This window comes from Blennius ocellaris (genome assembly GCF_963422515.1).
Source record: "Blennius ocellaris genome assembly, chromosome: 17".
NCBI classification, from domain to species: domain Eukaryota; kingdom Metazoa; phylum Chordata; class Actinopteri; order Blenniiformes; family Blenniidae; genus Blennius; species Blennius ocellaris.
Genome location: NC_137666.1, coordinates 2,469,917 through 2,489,705, shown reverse-complemented (window position 1 = coordinate 2,489,705; position 19,789 = coordinate 2,469,917). Strand labels below are relative to the sequence as shown.

The following is a 19,789-nucleotide window of genomic DNA, read 5'->3' as shown; positions in this document are numbered from 1 at the left end:
GACCGCTGGACGCACAAGTGAAAGGGGCCTCTTTTCTGTGGCAGCTTGAGCGTTCGGGCAGACAAATCAAGCCCAAGTCAGGTCATTCAAATAATACAAAACCACTTTTCAAGGCCTGATGCAAAAAAAAAAAAAATTCCCAAACTGACAGATTCAGTTACAGGAGGATTCTCCATATGTCTGTCAAACAAGAGCCAGGTTGTATGTAGACAATCTTGATTTGGGGGGGGGAGGGATGCCCAGTCGACACTTTGAGATCTCTGGGGTGTCTGGAAGAACAGGAGTGGCGTTCACTAAATTCTCACATGCTCATTTTTCAGGTTTACCCACCGACTTACACACACAAGGCAGTTATGCAAAGCGAAACCTCAAGAGGTGCACACATGACCTGTGCAGATGAGTGTGCTGCACATGTGCAAATGAATCCCTCCATGAGCTGTCTGATTGTGCACAGGAAGAACTATTGATGCATTTTAAACCTCTCAGGTGCCCTCCCTGGAAAACTGATCATTAGGCGACTGCTGCTCTGCCTGCGAAAACAGTCAACTGCTTCTATTATGTTCTTCACCAATATTATCACCAAATCTCAACTTCTGTGGGTTAAATCGTTGTCATGTGTTTTCTTTTCAAGCTAAACATCTTGTGTTGCTCTGTCAGTTTAATTAAAGAACTCCTCTGAACTATTGGAACCAGAACCGGAACAAGACTTCAGATCATTTTTTTAAATGTTTTTATAATATATATAAATAAAATGTGCCATTTATTTATAATGACGTTGGTGGGAATAGTGTGAAACTTAAACACATATTTCATAATTTGTTTTGCTTGAAATTAGCCGAATTAAGAAATATTTCTCACTGGATTTCTGTAGGACTTTATAAAATCGTATTCAGTACTATTGTCTTTTTGCAAATGTAATTTGCAATAAAGATTGTTTCAGCCAATAATTGTAGCTAATATCTGTTTTTGTCTCAAATTTCCTAAATGAGAACTTTGTGTCATGCAATGCAAAGTTTTCCATTTGATTTCATCCTATAATGACTTCAAATCTCCTGGCCTTTATTTGGTCTCACCAGACAAAACAAGCTTCTAAAAAAAACCATGCAGAGCTTTATTCAAAAGTTGTTTTTCTCCTTGCCATTACGGCCTAAATGGTACATTTCTTCAGCAGTCTCAACACCCTTTAAAAAATGTCAAATCCATGATGAAATCTTTCAAATCATGTATTGAAGCTTTTTAACCCTCATTTAGTACATTTATTCTTGCATCCATACTCACCTGTTCTATGACATGCAATGTTTTATATGAAAAAAAACTCAGTGTAAATCAACCGATAATCTTACTTGGAATATTCTTCCATAAGTGCGAGGGGTGAATGTACTTTGCTTTCGGCTGCATTACATAGAGGCTCTCATGACTCAGGAACGCTTGTCACATTTACCTCCAGGCATAAAATGCCACGGTGCCCTTCAACTCGACCACTCGCCTCAAATTGCCTGAGCAATGAAGCCAGCTGAATAAATGACCGAAACGTTTTGAGCAAGTGCTGCAAATTACTTCAGTGCGTCAGTCTGCTCAGTTGAGTGAGTGACGACGGAAAATGAAAGGGAGCTGGTACGAGGATAATGACTTGATTCAATCCCAGTGACAAATTGCTTTCTAAATCTGAGCATTTCTTGGTTTATGTGTCCACAGTAAAGTTGGAGTTTGTGTCCGTTTTCCAAGAAGGTTTTTGCTTTTTTGGATTGGGCTGGAAGAAAAATGACATTTTGGAGACGACAACCACAAAATGAAACTGGTTGTATTGTTTGGTGTACCACGTAGAAGTCAAGACATATAAAAGCATTATACAGCCTTATGTTGCAGAAATAGGTTTTGTTTATGTGAATTATTTCTTGATTCTTCATTTTTTTTAAGGAAAAACAATAAAGAAGAACCACCAGACATAAACTATTTTGTTTACAAGGCGTAAACCCAAACGTCGGTCAGAGTTTGTGAAATTTATCCCGAGCACATTAGCGTCGGACTTCTCTGGCCAAACAAACTCGATGACGACCATGGTTTCCCTTGAAAGTGAAATTCCGTCTAAAACACGCCGATATATAGTTAAACACTGAGAACACGGAGCCACGAATAGCTGAGGACTGTGGGGCCTTTCTGTTTCTGTTTCTCCTCACCTGACATGACTCCGTTGTGCTATTTAACAAAACACAGGGGCCCTCTTCTCCATTCAGCTTCATGCTCTGCTGACATCACACACACACACACACACACACACACACACACACACACACACACACACACACACACACACACACACACACACACCCACACACACACACACACACACACACACACACACACACACACACACACACACACACACACAGGGAATCCTTGACTTACATTCACCTAAACCATTTGTGCTAATCGCTCAATTCTTACCTCAATTGCACCCATAGTCTAACTTTACATTATCCATTCATCCAACTATCTTTAATACGACATTTTAGCTCTCCTTGAGCAGACGTGAACGATAAGGCAGACACACTCTCTTAAAGCTTCCCTACCAGATTTTGAAATTAACTTTCAGGCTGCATACAAGGTCACTGCTAAGCCTTTTCAAGCTGTTCTCTCAAACACCGAAAAGTGACGTCAAACAGACCAAAGTCACACACACAAGCAGTCCGAGTTCACAAGAGTTCATTACTTATGGCGTTTTACGCATTTACTGCAACTGATTATCCAAGCCCTTGCAGGTACTCACAGCAAATGCATCAATCTTCAACAGAAAACAGAATCCACAGAAGGGCTTTGAAGTATTTCACAAACCTTATATGAAGAGTTTGCCAATGCTTTAGAGTCAATCTGATCAAAGAACAATCCTCGATTTCAGGAGAGAGTCAGAGTACTTGAGGAAAACATGCAAACTTCCCTACACTTCTTGTCCAAGCCAGCTGTCAGCTATCACCGCATCAAAGCACCTCCTGCACCTCCTGCACCCCACCAGACTTCCTCCTATTCTTTCTTGTTACCAATACCAAAGGGCACCTTGTGTGCATCTCGGAGATTCTCACTTTCATGACAACACAAGAACATACAATGTCTGGGAATGAGCCCAGACTCTGAGGTTTTTTTTTTTTTTTTTTAAACCTGTGGGCTCCTCTTTCCTTTGTCTTTCAACTTTTCATCCTTTGGTTGCATTCTCTTTTTTTGTACTGTACAAAATCTGACAATCAATAAGATACGTCTCGGTTCCATTTCGGCCTTGTGTGATCTGTTGCCCTTCATCTCCCAGCTGTCATCAAACTCTCCTCACATTTGTCTTTGCCTTTGTGTGCTGTGGAGCTATTATCTCCTCGTGGCTGTAATGAGACTGTGTGCATGTGCGTGTGTGTGTGTGTGTGTGCGTGTGTGTGTATGTGACTTTAAAAGCGATACAGCCGCAAAGGCATTGCAAGAGCAGCAGTGTTGGCACAAAATCGATTCCCTGCTACAGAAAGGACATTACCATGTGGCTGATCGGAAAACAAAAGAGAGTAAAGCGGCGTCCTCACCCACAGGATCTCATCTCTGCACTGTGGTCTAACTGATGGTGACACATCACCGTGAATCTATGCTCAAAATCCTTTCTGCAGTGGAAATATCTCGAACTAATTATTCCCATCCCGACTACTCCAGCAGACATTAAGAGTTGCAGTGAACCGTGATGTCTGGGAGATTTTATGCCATTATGTAAATAAAGGTTCCATAGTACAAAGGAGTGGTGTATATAATAAAGCACACTAGGTTCATGGTAAAAACATTTAAGAGCACTTTGTGGGCTCTATCTTGCAACATGAGCTTTTTTTTTGGAAAGCAGAAATCTTTTGGCTGCCGTGGCACGAGCCCCGATCGGCTCCTCTTCTGGTGTCGCACATCGCGGGGTCGTCCAGGGGTAACAGTGACATAACGCGGCTTATTGTGTGAGGAATGGCATGCAACAACAGTAGCCCGGTGTGCGGTCCTGAATGGGACTTCAAAGGCAAGTTGGATTCAGCACCGACAGGCATTTCATTGTAAAGCGCACTACGCAGCGGGCAAGAGGAATTTGGATCCTCGAATCTTCCACAGCAGCATTGGAATTCCACAGATCCACGGGGGCTATCGTGTTAAATTCCCACTCAGCTCGTTAGCAAGCATTCCTACTATTCTTACATAACAATATGTGTGTGTATGTGTATGTGTGCGTGCAAGCGTCACCTGCTCTGGGTTTGTTCCTGGGAAGTGAAATTGGGCTGAGAACTACTGGCACGCACCATTTCTCATTTGCAAAAAATAGAAAATAAAAGTGTGAATATGAATGTGAATAAATTCTGACAGTCTTTCCAGAACCTCTCAATACATTTAGCGCCAACATTTCTCACTTCAACTCAACCTATTCCTCTAATGTTCTTTGAACCCAACCCCTCAACTTTTAACCGTTTACTTTCCCTCCAGTCCTGTATTTCCTATGCTTCTCCTCTCGAAGTGGAAAATACCCACTTCTTGAGAATATTACTGTTGTTTTTATGACGTGCTTTTGCACCTTGTCCTTCACACGTTTGCTTCTCCTGTGTGCTCGACAGTCGAGAAATCAAGATGTGGTCTCTCTCAAACCCAAGTTTGTTCTATTTATACCTTGGAAGTTGGAGCGGTTAGCTCTGCGTTTGGAGCTCCTGGGCCTCGGAGGGAGGGATTAAATCCACCCACCTCCCCCCGCCATAGCCCTGGTGCCCGCCCTCCGTCCAGGCTCCTGACTGCACGCCGCTCGGGTGGAGAGATGGAAGGAATGGACGGTAAAACCCGGAGAGTTGATTTACAAGCGTGTACTGCAAGAGGTGTTTGGCGGGAAAAACTGTGGCACAAATCGGCCAATCGCGGCTTTTCCATTAGCAAAAAGTCAAAGTGTACTTTTATGCCTGTTACATCACACCAGCATAAAGGGACTGCTGCTGGATCTTCCAGGGAAATGATGCCTAAATCCAGTGCGGAGGCAAAGATCAATGCCTTCAAGTAAGTTAATGTGATATAAGAAACCAGGGTCAATTCAAAGAAGGCGGATGCACCAGAAGGGGTTGTTGTCGGTGGAGCATGGTGTTGATGAATGCAACAAATACAAGACGGTCGTCCAGGATATTGAGAGTTGAATCAGCCGTGGTGACCTTGAACTTGGACAAAGAACTGCAAGAGTTTACATACATTCAGTAGATCAGAATTCTGTCAATAAAAGAAATAATTGCTTGTATGATATCCTCATTGAATTGACTATAATTGGATCCAAACAGTCCTTCATCATTTCTTGTGCATACATTGCCAACAAGTTAACGTTAATGCTTGAGGGTACTTGCTGAAAAAGCAGGTAGTGTGTGTATATCCACAGTGAGCAAACAACCAAACTCATGTCTGCGTTTACTCATTTGCATGTTTGGATGAAAATCAGCAGTTTACATGAGCATAAACTGAGAAACCTCTTTCCCAATTGCTGGTCTGCAGTCAATGAAAATTCTTGACATTTGGTCCATTATGCAACAATGGCCTCAAAATTCCACCCGCCTGTTTAAAAAAAAAAGAAAAAGAAAAGCCAAGTATGAAAGCTGCTATAAAAGGAAAAGGTATGCGCCACATTTTCCAGGCAAATGGATCAGCTGTACATGCCGGGTAATCGTTTAAGTACTTTGATAAATCTTTATGTAGCTGCTATCTGGAGGCCATCAAAGAAGTCTGTTCCCAGATAATCCTTATAGGCTTTGGTAGAATCTGCAAAGCAAAGACTAAAACTCATGTCCCAAAGTGAATGAGATCATAATCAGGCAGGTGGCCAGAGTAAATCGTAATTCCTGTTTCAGCTTCTTGCAAAGGAATTTTTTCCCCAATATTTTTGACATTCAGACTCAAACTTTCCCAAACAAATCATTCACGAGTATTTACTTCTTATTACCCACAAATTCTTCCTCATACTGACATAAAAAAAACAACAAACAGTCTTGCTGAAATTCCCTAACAAAGCACTCAATGTGACCCTCGCTGTGACTTTTCCTTCATCCTGCACATCCACCCATTTTGTCCTGGAGGTCCATATACAGTATCTGAGGAATGCAGACTGAAGTATGATATGCCTGGGGTCGAGCAAGCACAACAGAGGGCAGAAGCCTCAGAGAATAACACACAACTAAAGCCCTAAAGAATTCCCTTGGACGGAGCGTCTGACCAGAAACGGGTGCGCTGGAAGAAGGAAGGCAAAAGAGGCGCTCAGAGTTTCCCCAGAATAGCATCGACTCCGCTGCTGGTGACTGCTTGAGGTAGACACTTAGCAGTTTGAGGTTTTTTTTTTTGCTGTTTTTGGAAGTAACTTAAATCAAAATACAATTTTATATTTATATCCCAAAAGTGTAAGTAAAGTGTGCACCCTGAATTATTTTTCATTCTATTCCTTTCATTGCCAAGTGCTTTTTTTTCTAAATATACAGAAACATGCATACAAAGATTGTAGAATATGTGAAGCGTAGAATTGCAGTCGCAGACATCTTCAAATAACATCCATGAATCCAATGACTGTTTGAGGATGATTGAACTTTGAGAGCTGGATCCCTTGAGTCTTCAAGTTTTCCTTATGCCTGCTCTGCATGTTAAAACATTCACTGCTGTCATTGCAGCCCAGACAGATTTTATTTCCACAAACAAGCCAAATCTTTAATTCTTTGTTTCTCACACAAGCGTTGTTTACAGCAAGAAATCCTGAATTATTTATTTATTTATTTAAAAACTTTTCTCGTGTTTGGATTCATAGTAGCAGCAATAATTATAAATGAGGTGAAATGTTGAAAAAGAAAATACAATGCTGAGGAAGTGGGTAGATTCCACTGCATCATAAACCAACATCCACATTATATGTGATCTAATAGCAGCCTTAATTAAACCCAGCTACTGTGAGCATGTCACGGGTTTATTTCAGCTGTTGTTGGTTCTTCAAATAACTGATGCAAGTGTTACTTTTCAAAGTAAATGGTTATTTTTTATTTGCAGTAACTGGTAAAGTATTTCCGCCCTGAGTGTACAACCCTTTCTGTCATCGTTCAAAAGGCTGCTACATTAAGTGCTGCGCTCTCTGCACTCATTATGATGTCGTTCCATGCATTTCACAACCTTTAACATGCATCTTATTGGGATATTTGTGTGGGGAAGGTGCTGAAGAAAAAGAAAACAGAGCTAGAAAAAAACCAAACATAATTTTGTTCTCTTTTTACCACTCATTTCTGCTTTTGAGAAACCAATGAGAGTCGACTCGTCAAGCAGTGGTGTTTCCCTGGTTGCTGTGGGCATATAGAAGCATATTGAAACGTTTAAGAATGGTGATGTACGAGAAGTAGGACAATCACACACACAAACACACAGCAGGGCAGTGTTACATGTGTAGGACATTGCAGAAGCTGACCTGCACCACCACAGCAATTCCTCATCTGCCTGCAAATACACTGTACATAAAAAGTCAACCTTTTCCCATGCAGCCGCGCTCAATATAGCTGTGCAAATGTGGCGCGGACAGATGTTACTGAATCCACATCAAGTGTATTGGATTTAGTAAGGACTCAGCTATTTCGTCATTTTCGTGGTGTTTGGTGGGTTTCAGAAGAAACACGAACCTTCAAAGGGTTCGAAAAGATGACTTTTCCACTTATATAATGCTTATATACGCGTGCGTATGTATACTCCGTGTGATTCATGATGCTCGACGGCTTATGGTATAAACAAGGTACCACGGTGGCAATGCTGGTCTCTAATTGGTCCATCAGTTAAAAAGCAGCATTGTGGCTTATACCACAAAGCCTCTGTGGACACTGTCAGAGAGAACGAGGGCATCACACACACACACACACACACACACACACACACACACACACACACACACACACACACACACACACACACACACACACACACACACACACACACACACACACACCATCATTCTATGGAATCTATCTAACCTCAACCACAAAAGCCACTGAGAGGCAGCTACTTAACTGAAGCATCAACCTCTCCTACACTCTGTAATAATGGCCAGAACAAATCCAAACCGCTCCGTCAAGAGGATGCCACCATGCGTTCATCAGGGATTGATTAGCCGGGAGCCACATGTGGAGGCTGCAGCATTTGCCACATCACAAATATTGCTCATATAGGCAGCAGCTACTTATATAAATGGACATTAGCATGATACAGTCGCAGAAATCAGAGGCAAAAAAATCCTCAAAAAACATTGTTGTTGTGGTGTTTGGTTGCCGCATTAGTTTTGACGCTATAAGCCAGCAGCAGCCGCTGTCAATGTATGATCCATATTTCATAATATAAAAACTACATGTAAAGAAAATGAAGAAACAACATTTTAATCAAGGCCAATGTAACATTGACAGATTTTTCAGTTATTAATGTAAGTATGCCTCATGTTGCTGTGTAATTCTGCCCAAATAATGAGTGTGAGTTGTAGTTACGGACCAAAGAATGACCCGCCAACAAAGTTTAGTTTGGTTTGACTTTGGGCTTGGGGTCATATTGTGTGGAGTTTGCATGTTCTCCATGTGTATCCCATGTTCCTCACACAATGGATGGATGGATAGATGGATGGATGGATGGCGTGAAGATTCCGTATTCAAAAAGCATGATAAACTTTACCTTGCTAAGGCAAAGCATGCGTTGATCCCGTTATTTATCGAAGACCAAAGACTTTTGTATTAATTTAAAACAAAAACATCGGCAGCACAGCCTCCATAAATGCCAGCATTCATTTGTGCATGAGGTGGATTAGCATGCACTGAATGTAAAATGTGCACATTTTCAAAAAGCTTTTTAGACTTGTTTTTTTGTTTTTTTTAGACACGATCTCCATTACTTCACCTGTCCCTGTGTGCCTCCAAACATCCAAAGATATGCTTTTTGGGAAGACGCGACTGTTTGTCTGTGTGTTTCTGATCTGTGATTGACTGCCAACCCGTCCTGGATGTATTTTTTTTGCAGGAAACAACATCACAAACCGATCCCCGAATGATTTTTTTGGACTATTTCCGACACTGCCTTTGTCCCAGTTTGCTATGCCCAAAATCTGAATGGCACGACGATGAGAAACTGCGTGGAGAGATCGGCTCAGTGTTGCACTCCCAGCCCAGCTGGTATCCTCCGACGCCGGGCACGCCTTTTTGATTGACTGCCAGGACAGCGCTCAGAGACAAACGTGTTGTGTGCTGGCAGGAACGACTGAAAAAACTGGTTTTCTCATTTGCTTGCCTTTCGCCTTGTAGGCTCTACAAGTTTAGAAATGTGCTCGGCCTCAACCTTTATCTGTAACAAAACAACAAGTCTTTACTGTACCTCACTCTTTTCAGAGTTGATGAAGCGTGCGTTTGAGGGTATTCATGTGAACACACGCTTACACGCGTCAACCTGTATAATCGTCATCCGGGGCAATGACACCATTGTGACACTTGGTACATACTTTTTACGGTCACCTGATCTCCCTGTGAACTGGATACAGAAAGTGAAAAAAAAAATAAAAGTAGAAAAACACTGTCAGAAGTGATCACCTGAAAAGTCTGGCATCCACATTTGTGGTTTTAAAGACTGTATGTGCATCAGACTCTTAAAGTCACTGCTCCTTTGGGGTGAAACCGCAGCTATGTCAGCTCAAGCTAAAGGCAACACATGGTACCAAAACAGGACATTAAAAGAAAGCAGAGTTCACAGCTCCCTCAACAAGCTCAGTCCAGCCTTTAGTTGGTGTTTATTGTGAGCACTTTTTTTTTTTTTTTGTCAAGGAAACAGATCTCACTGCACTGTATAATTGTTATGTTGAAAAAAGAAAGGGATGTGGGTGAGATTGAAGGGGTTGTGTTTTGTATGCAGAGGCTGGCATCCTGGCATCATGTGATATAATCTAAATATTTGTGACAGATATCTGTTGATATGGGTGTCACTGACTTCATGGGAAACAAAAAGCCTTCTTCATCTCCACCAGCGAAAAGGAAGTAGGCTAACAGGATTTCTACAAAGAGCCACTGTTTGTGTTGATGTGTCATAACTATAAATCCAAGATGACAGTTACATAGTTTCAGAAGCTATGTGAGAAAAAAATAAAACATGACACAAACGTAGCGAAACACAACGTGGCGAAACACAACGTGGCGAAACACAACGTGGCGAAACACAACGTAGCGTAGCGAAAAACCACGCAACAGCGTAACACGACATAGTGTAACGCGACATAGTGTAACGCGACGTAGCGCAACGTAACGTAGCACAACGTAATGTAGCGCAACGTTTCTTTAATGACTCAATATTTTTGCACATTTTGCGCAGCCCCTGCTGACTTCACATGGACTAGCCCTTTAAAGTCATGAATTCATCTGTGCATTTATACATTAATTCTATAGCTGCTCTTTCACAAGCTCAAAAATGCTATCATATAGACAGCTATGCTCCCGTATAATGGCCCTTGACTGAAATAGCAAACATGGCGTGTGATCAACCACACATTGAAACCCAAATGGCTTCTTAACGCCTTTTGCGCGTCCACATGTATAATCACACTCTTACTCGCACAGGACTCCAAACAAGAAACCGCACCGGAAGCATGTTTCTGTGGCATAGAAGAATGCACCGGAACAAACGTGTCACATTCTCCAGGCTGCCACCGTGAAACCAGGCAGTCACGTCTGGCATGCAGCTCAGTGGTGGGCTTCCTGGTAAGGTTATATTTAAAGGGAGGGGGGGGGGTTAAAGCTTAAGGTGAAATACCAAAAACAGAGTGACACACTCAGAATGAAATTGGAGATGGGGTCAAAGTCACCCATCCCATCCAGCCCCCTCCCCATTACCCTTGAAAACACAAGACATATGGTGCTTTGTGAAATCAGCTGATATATGCACAATATGGGCAATATAGTGCCATAATAACCTTCGAATTCACATTTTAAACTTTTTCTTTCGATGGAGTGCAAGTACATGTGATGAAAATGTCTATGTTTTTTTTGCAAACCCAAACAATTACTGATGAAAATGTCAACAATCGCAACATGAGTCCATTTTTTATAATTACTTTCTGTTTGAAAATACACTTAAATGTAAAAACAGAATGTTCAAACGCATACATTCATCCATCCATCTTCATATCCCGCGTATCCAGTCCGGCTTTAATATAAAAGCTGTATGATATTTCCCGTATCTGCTCTAATTTTTTGGAAAACTGTGTTGTTGCTTTGTTTGTTTGTGCAAATCTTAATCCTTGGCCGTCCCCTGTGATCCCTGGTTTTACCCCAAAGGAGGTCCCAGACTCCAGTATGGGAACAAATGACTTTTTCCATTTTTGTTTTTTGTTTCTTTTTCTGAGTTTGTAGTTCAAAGACTGCTGTAGTTGAACCTATTTGCAGTATGAGTAAGAGCCTGGAGCCTCAGGTGTGTGAGGAGTGCCGCACAGAGCTGAATGCGCCTCTGTCAATGAGCCCACTGCATGACTCACTGAACCTGAGTTGACCTTCCTTGAACATACGGAGCACCTTCACAAAACATCCGAAAAACGGAATAGCTTTTAATCCCTGTTTTTTTGTCACCCGTGTTCTATGTTTGATTTGCTCACGCCGGTTGAAAAGTTACTCGGAGGAGTGATTCATCCTCACAGCGCGAGACGATCTTTGCGGGACCGCCGTCGCCTAGCAACTGCACCTCACGCGCACTTGCCAGCAACAACAGTAGCCTTTAAGCTAACCGCCCATCCCCAAGGCAAACTAAACTTTTTCTTTTTTTTTTACCACTACGAGAAAATGGTGAAGCACAAGATACAGATATTTGGTCGGATTAGACCCACGAAGGGCACTGGAGCGGTAAGTGAGAGTCACGTAGCAGAAGAATAAAGCAGGAGGAAGTAGCTGCACTTGTTTGTTTGTTTGTTTGTTTTATCGCCACGTGGACACGGTAAAGCTAACTTGTCCAGTTCCTGGCTGCATAGAAATGTCATTTTCACCCCCAAAGCCCTATACTGTGACGGCTTTTAGGGAAAGCGGTGGCGGTAATGAGAATGGCTCCCTTCCATCACCAATAATACATAATTGCCGTCGACATGACTGTGCAATTGAGTAACATTTCCCTGGAATAGGAACAAGCAGTGCAATGTTTATGTTATTACACTTGCATCTTGCTTTGACTTGTTAATATAGCTGTGAAAAAAGGTTTGTGTGGCTGGTATGACTTCCTGTAGCCATTTGAAATTACAGATATAATTAAATCATATGCATCACTAACTACTGTATTAATACTTAGCTTTTTATTGAGTGTACCCTTTTATATGTGGGCCATCTCACTGAAATGCCCCCATTCTTCCCAGTTTAGACAGTGAGGATTTTAGATTTATTATCACAGATGACAGGCCACACAGTGAAGCAGTGGGAAGGTCATGGGTTCAAACACTAACTGGAGCCTTTCTGTGTGGAGTTTGCATGTTATCCCTGTGTGTGAGTTGGAATAGGTGTTTCTGCAGTGTCTGTGGTTGCATGTCTCTCTCTGTGTTGGGCCTGTGATGCACTGGAGACCTGTCTACGCTGCATTCAACCTTCAACCTGGGATTCCTTCAGCACTGCACAGGATAAAACACTATAGAAGACAAATTAATGGATTACAGATACTAACTTCAGATGCCTGTTCATTACACCTTGATCTGTCACGAGGAACTTTAGTAGAAAGATTGATAACAAACAGTCATTTCAATCAGTTTATTTCAATTCTTCCATAAAATGCTCGGTGCTTCTGTTTCATTCTCTCAGTTAATTGTTTGACCACGGCAGCTGACATTAAACTAATTGCATTATTTGAGGGATTTGTTGATCACTTTAGCTGAAAATGAAATGAGCGCTGCCACGTCCCTATGGGCTTCTTTTTTTTCCCCCAAGGTGAGGGTCGACCCACGTTAGAAAGCAGCAGTGATTAGGAGGCGATGCTGCAGGCAGAGTGACAGTGAAAAACAATCCAATCATTTAGGCCTTATCTTTTATTCCCAAAACCCCGGAGGACTTGTAATTGCATCAGTTTCCATTGGAAACATATGCCAGAACATATGCTGGAGCTGAACAACAGAGGGGTGGGGGGGGGGATGTTTAGGCTGACCCGGCCGACCTCACTTTGAAAGGTTCTCCGCTCCGAGAGCGCCGTCTGTGTTGGTTTAACGTTGGATCTTGATGTGCACCAGTGATTTCGCAGCTCTTTCGCACCGTGGTGTTCATTGATTCTGATCAGCTGATCTTCCTCTTCGGTTCTACCCGACACGGTAGCTTGCATCATGAGAGGCTACCACCTGACAAGCTGTAATTGTGAAGGATGCCTTTCAAAACAAGCAATGGAGGTGCATGTGCGTCTTGTCTTGTGACGATTCACATTAGTCCAACCCTCCTGTTCTCTCCGGCCCACGCAGGTCTACTCTGTAAACAACGAGGAAGAGACAGGCGCCGCTCTGGAGTTCGTGGTGCCGAAGGACCTGGCTGATGGCTTTGTCAACAACAAGAGGGAAATCTACAAGTTCAGGTGCGCTGTTAAAAAATACCTTTAGTTATTTCAACTCAACTAATCCTCTCTTTCATAGTGGATGTAGTCAGCACAACAGTATAATAACTACTGGTATTGTAAAAGCTCTATATATACAGTTTAAAATCCACCTCTCTGTCGCATACTTCAATTAAAAACCATGTGTGATCCCTGGTAAATTTGTGATATGTGAAGAGAATCTTGTTATGGGGTCATTTGACAGCAGGTACAATTTAAAACAGACAAGATTTTGAGGTAATGTCTTAAAAAATATCAAAATAAGAAAACTGCAAAGCATAAGGATTAAACAATATATATAACGTTTATAGTTAAAGGACAGGCTTGAATCATATTCAAAAACAAACACAGAATTATTAAAGCCATTATTAGTTGATACATCAACGATTAGCTGTCAAAAACATTTAAAGATTATGATTATTTGGAACAAGAAGGAGCAAACTGAAGTTTCGGTTGGACGAGAGGGAGAAAGAAAAAAACACGAAAGAAAACTCCGAGCCAAGAGAATGAACCCTGTGAGTATTTGATCGGTGAATGACCGTCGATAGACAGGAAGCTGATCCATCATGGTCTCATTAATAAGACTGTGCTTCCAGTTTCCAGGGCAGGTGAACAGGAAGGGTCGTTCCCATCTGGACATGCAACACACAAACAAAGGATTGTAAGATTTGTCCAACAATCACAACTATTGAGACGATGCACGCAGGTTTACTCACCAGAAATTCCTTCATTTTGAAACTGCGTGGCTGCAGATCGTTAAGAATCCGAGTTTTACCATGGGCAGCATCATAGCAATGAAACGAAGCGGCCTCGTCTGATGAGTCATGTTCTCTGATACGTCATGTGTTGACTTGACCTCCGAATTGCCCGGCTTGTGGGAGGTGTTTGACAAACAACGGGGAATCATGAAGACGCCCCCTTCACAACCTTTAGTTCTTAAAGGGGTCAGTCGCTGACATCCCGGTGAAGGATACCGCGGCACGACTCCAGAAGGTCCGTGGAGTCAGTGACTCGGGAGGTCAGAGGTTGCAGGCGGCGGCACTAACGTACTCATGATTGGTCATAATATTATGGTTGACCCGTGTATACACGTTTATTTCCTTAGTTTCATCATTGGAGTTGCTGCTTCAACCTCCGAGACAATGTGGCACCGAAAAAGGAGGAGGTGGATATTTCCATATTCCTTCCCCTTCTTTCTGGTTTATTTCATATCAAACCTTCTGAGGATTCCCGTCAGTTTGAATGTTCTGTTCCCCACTGGTATCTGATCAATAAATCAGTTTGAGTCGGGATTGTAACAAGCAGCAACTGCTTTCACAATCTTTTCTTTTAAGAGCATAAAAATGCAGATTGCACTTAACCATCGGGCAAGAATCACCTTTAAATCAGTCCAAATGAAAGCTCGTCTTGTTTCTCTGTACTCACTTTGTCTTTATCTAATCATATAAAATGTTTTGGAGCAAATAAGTCACCAAGGAAGTTCCGTTAGATCACATTTTCACAGTGGCAAGGGGCCTGAAATCTCTGTTCGGAGAAATGTAATTTCTAATTTATGGTTGCTTTCCTAATAGCTTAGTAAGATGTTCTCTCTCCTGAGAATAATCCCTGATCTTTTTTGTCCTGCAATAACAGGAAAATCATGTTTATGGAAATGTAACTTTTATGACTAATGATCCCTGAAATCCAATTTTTTTTTTTTTTTTTTTTGCGTGTGAGTAGTTCAACAAAAAGAAGGTAAGATGGAATAACACAACAGACAGAAATTAAGCTCTGATGTAATAACTTTTCCCATGAATAATTTATCCAGCAGTTCTGTCAGCGAGGTAGCCAGAACATCTGTTTAATGCTGCTGGTAGTGAACGCTGCAGCCTTATATACCCCGGTGCCACGCTTCCAAGCCCCAAATTCACAGTTAGGGAGTCAGACAGCAGTGGACACAGAGAGCCTTTGCAAACCACACGGTCTTATAATAGCCCTGCGGAGGTTCCCTCATGCCCATATAGAAATAAAATTTCCACATTTAACAGTCTTCCTGGGCGGATTCCTTTCACGTCTCTGTCATCTCGCTGTGGGATAAAACATGGTGGGTGCTTGAGGCCCGCTTCAGAAAACAGGAATGACTGAACTGCTTCTCAACCACTCGGGGGGAAAATAGAAACTTGTCTCTTGTTGTGCTTATTCAATTCTGTGCTGTGGCTAACTGTGCTGAGTTTTAAATGGTTACGATAGACCACCATGCATATATATATATATATATATATATTTCCTCTTCCTCTCATTGTTCTCCAGGTTTAAAAAAGTGTTTGATCAAGTAACGAAGCAAGACGACATCTTTGCAAACATCGCCAAGCCAGTTGCAGACAGGTAAAGCCCAGCTCACAATTGATACCTGATGTGTACTTTATCGGAAGCACAAACTGGGAGTATTGCGGGTTAATTCTGAAACATAATCCCTGTGCTGAGCAGCGGCCGCCCCTCCGCAGTGTGCCCGGGCCACACGGGCCTCAGCCAGCCTTGTTGACGGGAAGTCGGTAAAGCTCAGCTTTCTCTCGGATGGAAATGGAGGATGTCTGTGATTTTTGGCTTGTTTTACCTTCTTCAACCGCTAAGTGGACGGAGCTGGCAGGCGAGGTGGCACGCGGTGCCATCGCCAGCGTGAGAACATTTTCAGACCACAACACAGAGCTGTGCTGTGTTCTGGAGCGGCACTCATTACTCTTATTTTTTTTTTTTTTTTGTGACTACTTCAATGTGTCTTCAAGACATATTGAGTCATTTCACAAATCCTTTTAGGCCTTTTTAAATTTAAAAAGTCAATCATCTTTTTAGCATTGATATTGTTAACAGACCTTATTGTGCTCAGACTTTAAAGCAGGTCTCAAAAACATTTCAGTTCAAAGGCCACATGCACCCCAATTTCATCTTGAGTGGGCCAGACCTGTGAAATAGTGCCACAATAACCTTTAGATTTAAACTGTAAAGTTTCCTTTGTTGTGGCGCAAAGTGTACTGTGTGTGATGAAAACGTCTTCAATTTCCCAAAACCACACGATTACTACAAAAAGTGACTACAATCTCAACATAAATCCAGCTTTAATGAAGCCTTATAGTGAAAAATACAGTGAAATAATAAAGAAAACCTTTTATAACATAAGTTTAGAAAAGCATGAGATTGGGAGAATGAAGAAATAGGAATGTGTTGTTTTTTTTTCAAATAGAAAAATAATAAGATTTGAAAATCCTTGCTGAAATGCAGTTTTACCACTTTACTAAAGGGAAATTCTTGCCGTGTCTGACCGAGCTTTACACTCCTGTTAGAGTTCATCCAAATGGGTACTGACTTCCAGAGGAAGAGAAAAACCACAACAGAGGGAATTTACTTGGAATTTCCTGTGATCAAATGTTGCTCGCGCTATTGTTGTTGTTGTGTGGAGAAGGTTCCTCCACTGATCCTCCTCACCAAATGTCTTCTCCTGGCTCAGCTTTAGCTTCTTCCAACATTCCAGCTGGTCTTCTTAGTCACAATAGAGGCTATTTGTGGAATCCCACAAGTGGTTTGTGTTATCTTGTGCCATTAAGAAACAAATAAACCACTCAGGGCCTTGTCTGGATCAGTCGACTGAGGACTTGGATGAATTTGATCTGACTCACACTGGTTCTCTGATTCATGCATTAGGTTGCCCTCCTCACATAACCCACTTTCGAGTTCCCCCTTTGTATGGCAGACAATAAACATCAGGCTAAGAAGCTCCAGATACAACCCGACCGGTGGGTGCCGTATTGATTTTAACTTGGGGTCTTTTAGACTTTCATTTGACCTCAGTGTTTGCAGTCTAGACGCTGGTCACCCTGTCTCGTCGTGACTGATCCGTCTCCCCAATCAGGCATCTCTTAGTCTACCGTTAACTCCTCCCCCCCTCTGCAAGCTTCCCATCTGCAAACAGCCTTCAGAATTCCAGAAAAGTTTACATCTTCTGAAACCAGTCTCACCATTGTGACTAAAGCAAAGGGACCAGAAAGAGTTTAAATAAGCAGGAGTTGCATAAGACCTACAGTTCAAATGACAAAAAATGCCATTGAGAATAAATATGAAAGATTCTACCTTCTCCTCAAACTGTTGCCTTATGCATATTTTTCCCATTTACTTGGTGCTTTGGTGGGTCAAATTAGAGCCTCTTGTGGGCTGTTTTTGGCCCACGGACCTTATGTTTGATCCTCCAGGTCTAAAACATGAATGGCTGAGGTGGTTAATGCCCAAAATCCAGAAACACTAATGCCGTTTAGTATGTTGACACTGATATAATCCCATTGATGGAGGCGTATCCAATCACAGAAATCACAAACAAAATTATATTAGGACTGGCGTTGTCTTTCCTAAAACCCCATGTAGTTAGAAAACACTTTCTGAGTTGCAGCAGCTTCAGTGTCACCGTCCCCTTTTAAATGAGCAACGACTGGCAGGTTTTCCTTTTGGCTGGCCGTCTCTCATGGTTGTCCATTTAACTCAAACTTCGAACTCATTTACTTGCATACTCTCTCCACTGTGGTGTCACCAAAACCAGTCATTTCAAATCCAATGCAGTAGTTTCAAAACAAACCGACATTAATGGCTCCAGGATATCAACAGCCATTGTGGGTCTGTTGGGCTGGCAAGGAAAACTCACTCTGCATTTTAATCGAATATTTTATTTCTCCCTTAGTGCGTTTTAAGATTCAAGTTTCAGCTGTATCAAGAGCTTGCATGTCCAGCTTCAGTGAGCACAACAGGAGGAACAAGGATCTTTTTGCCAGTCGCCAATCTCCAGGACAGCTGAGGTGTAAACAGGAACAAGCATTAGGAAACGCCCAAGTCTTAGTGGCATGGCCCAGGCCGCATCGTTAGCCCTGACCTTCAGCCGAACACTGAGCCTGTGTCCTCTCTCCACGCTGCCAATCACAACCGTGACTCACACGACAATAAATGGCTGCCATTTGGCTGCCCGGGGTCCGACGAACCAACCGCTGCCCTCATGAGTAGACGTAGTGTTTCATACAAACTGACATGTAGATTTTCCCCTTGCACTTCTCCTGCGGGGCGTGGAGCAGCACAACACACAGGAACGGAAACCCTCACGCTGCACCCATAGCTGGTCAACAGTTCCATTAGAATAAGCGAGAGGCTTAAGTTTGCTTATAATTCATCTCGTAAAGTATAGTGTAAAGATATCCTCTTCCTCGCAGTTGGCAAGTGAGAGAGCTCTGAATTTATCCACACCTTTGATCCAAGCTCATGTGTCAGAAGGTCCTCTGTCATTTTACTATTTCTGGTTGATTTTTTTTTTTTTTTTTTTTTCCAAGCCTACTAAACCAAAGCATATTAATGCCTATATACCGTATGTCATCTTCCACAATTTTGGAAGTTAATTAAATTTGAATAGAACGAGACACCATTGGTTTCCATGGCTCGTGGCACACGCACAAGGGCAGCTCTGTGCCAAACCAAAATTTTACCGGACCCTGCCTTGCCGAGCGAGTTTGGACCCTTTCTGTCACTCACACGCCGAGACATTCCTCCCTCACCAGCAGATGTCTGTCGCCATAGCCACTCACACTCGCTGCCATCCGTTCCTGTGGATTTAAAATGTCAGATTCAATTTTGTTTCGTCTCTCGTGGCTGCTAAGGAACAGACTTGATTGTCTCTCACAGTTTCGCAAGGGATGATGGTGAAGTCCTCCGAAGCACGTGATGCAACAGAGCAGAGGTTTGGTGACATTTAGAGATGGATGCATTGTCCTTCCTGGATATCTGTGGCAGTGAAGCTGGAATTTAAGGGAAAGTAGCGGCTGCTTGATAGCATTTACTGAGTCTTATTCTATAGAAGGTACAATCTCTTGCTGCATTTCCTTCAAAGTGCTGATAGATTTGCACATTCATATTGTTTCATTACGCAATGAAACGAGGAACAATACTCCAATGACCCGTTTTTGCTTTCTATGGCTGTGTGTAAAGTGAGAAGAATGGCTACATAACTGAACACACAGACAGAACTGACATTAACACATTTACTTGTAGTCAAAGAAAATCATGATTTTATCAAACATTCAATCATTTTTATAGTACAATTTGAAAGTAACATTGACAAAAGCAGCCATCAATATTCATTTTCATCTTCTAGAGATAAGCAAATGAAGTGAACCAAGAACTGAGCCATTGT

The 19,789-nt window shown here is 42.2% G+C and overlaps 1 protein-coding gene across 1 annotated transcript in view; it reads left to right on the top strand.

Annotated features, from left to right (window-relative positions):
- Nucleotides 1–11,828: 11,828 nt before the first annotated feature.
- The window catches only part of kif6 (kinesin family member 6), a gene marked incomplete at both ends in the record, with an annotated part of 64,398 nt that continues 56,437 nt past the window's right edge, over nt 11,829–19,789 (top strand). The window contains 3 exons of the mRNA XM_080512589.1: nt 11,829–11,888; nt 13,469–13,578; nt 15,886–15,960. Coding sequence (XP_080368715.1) covers nt 11,829–11,888; nt 13,469–13,578; nt 15,886–15,960 — 245 coding nt within the window. The remainder of the gene's footprint in view (nt 11,889–13,468; nt 13,579–15,885; nt 15,961–19,789) is intronic.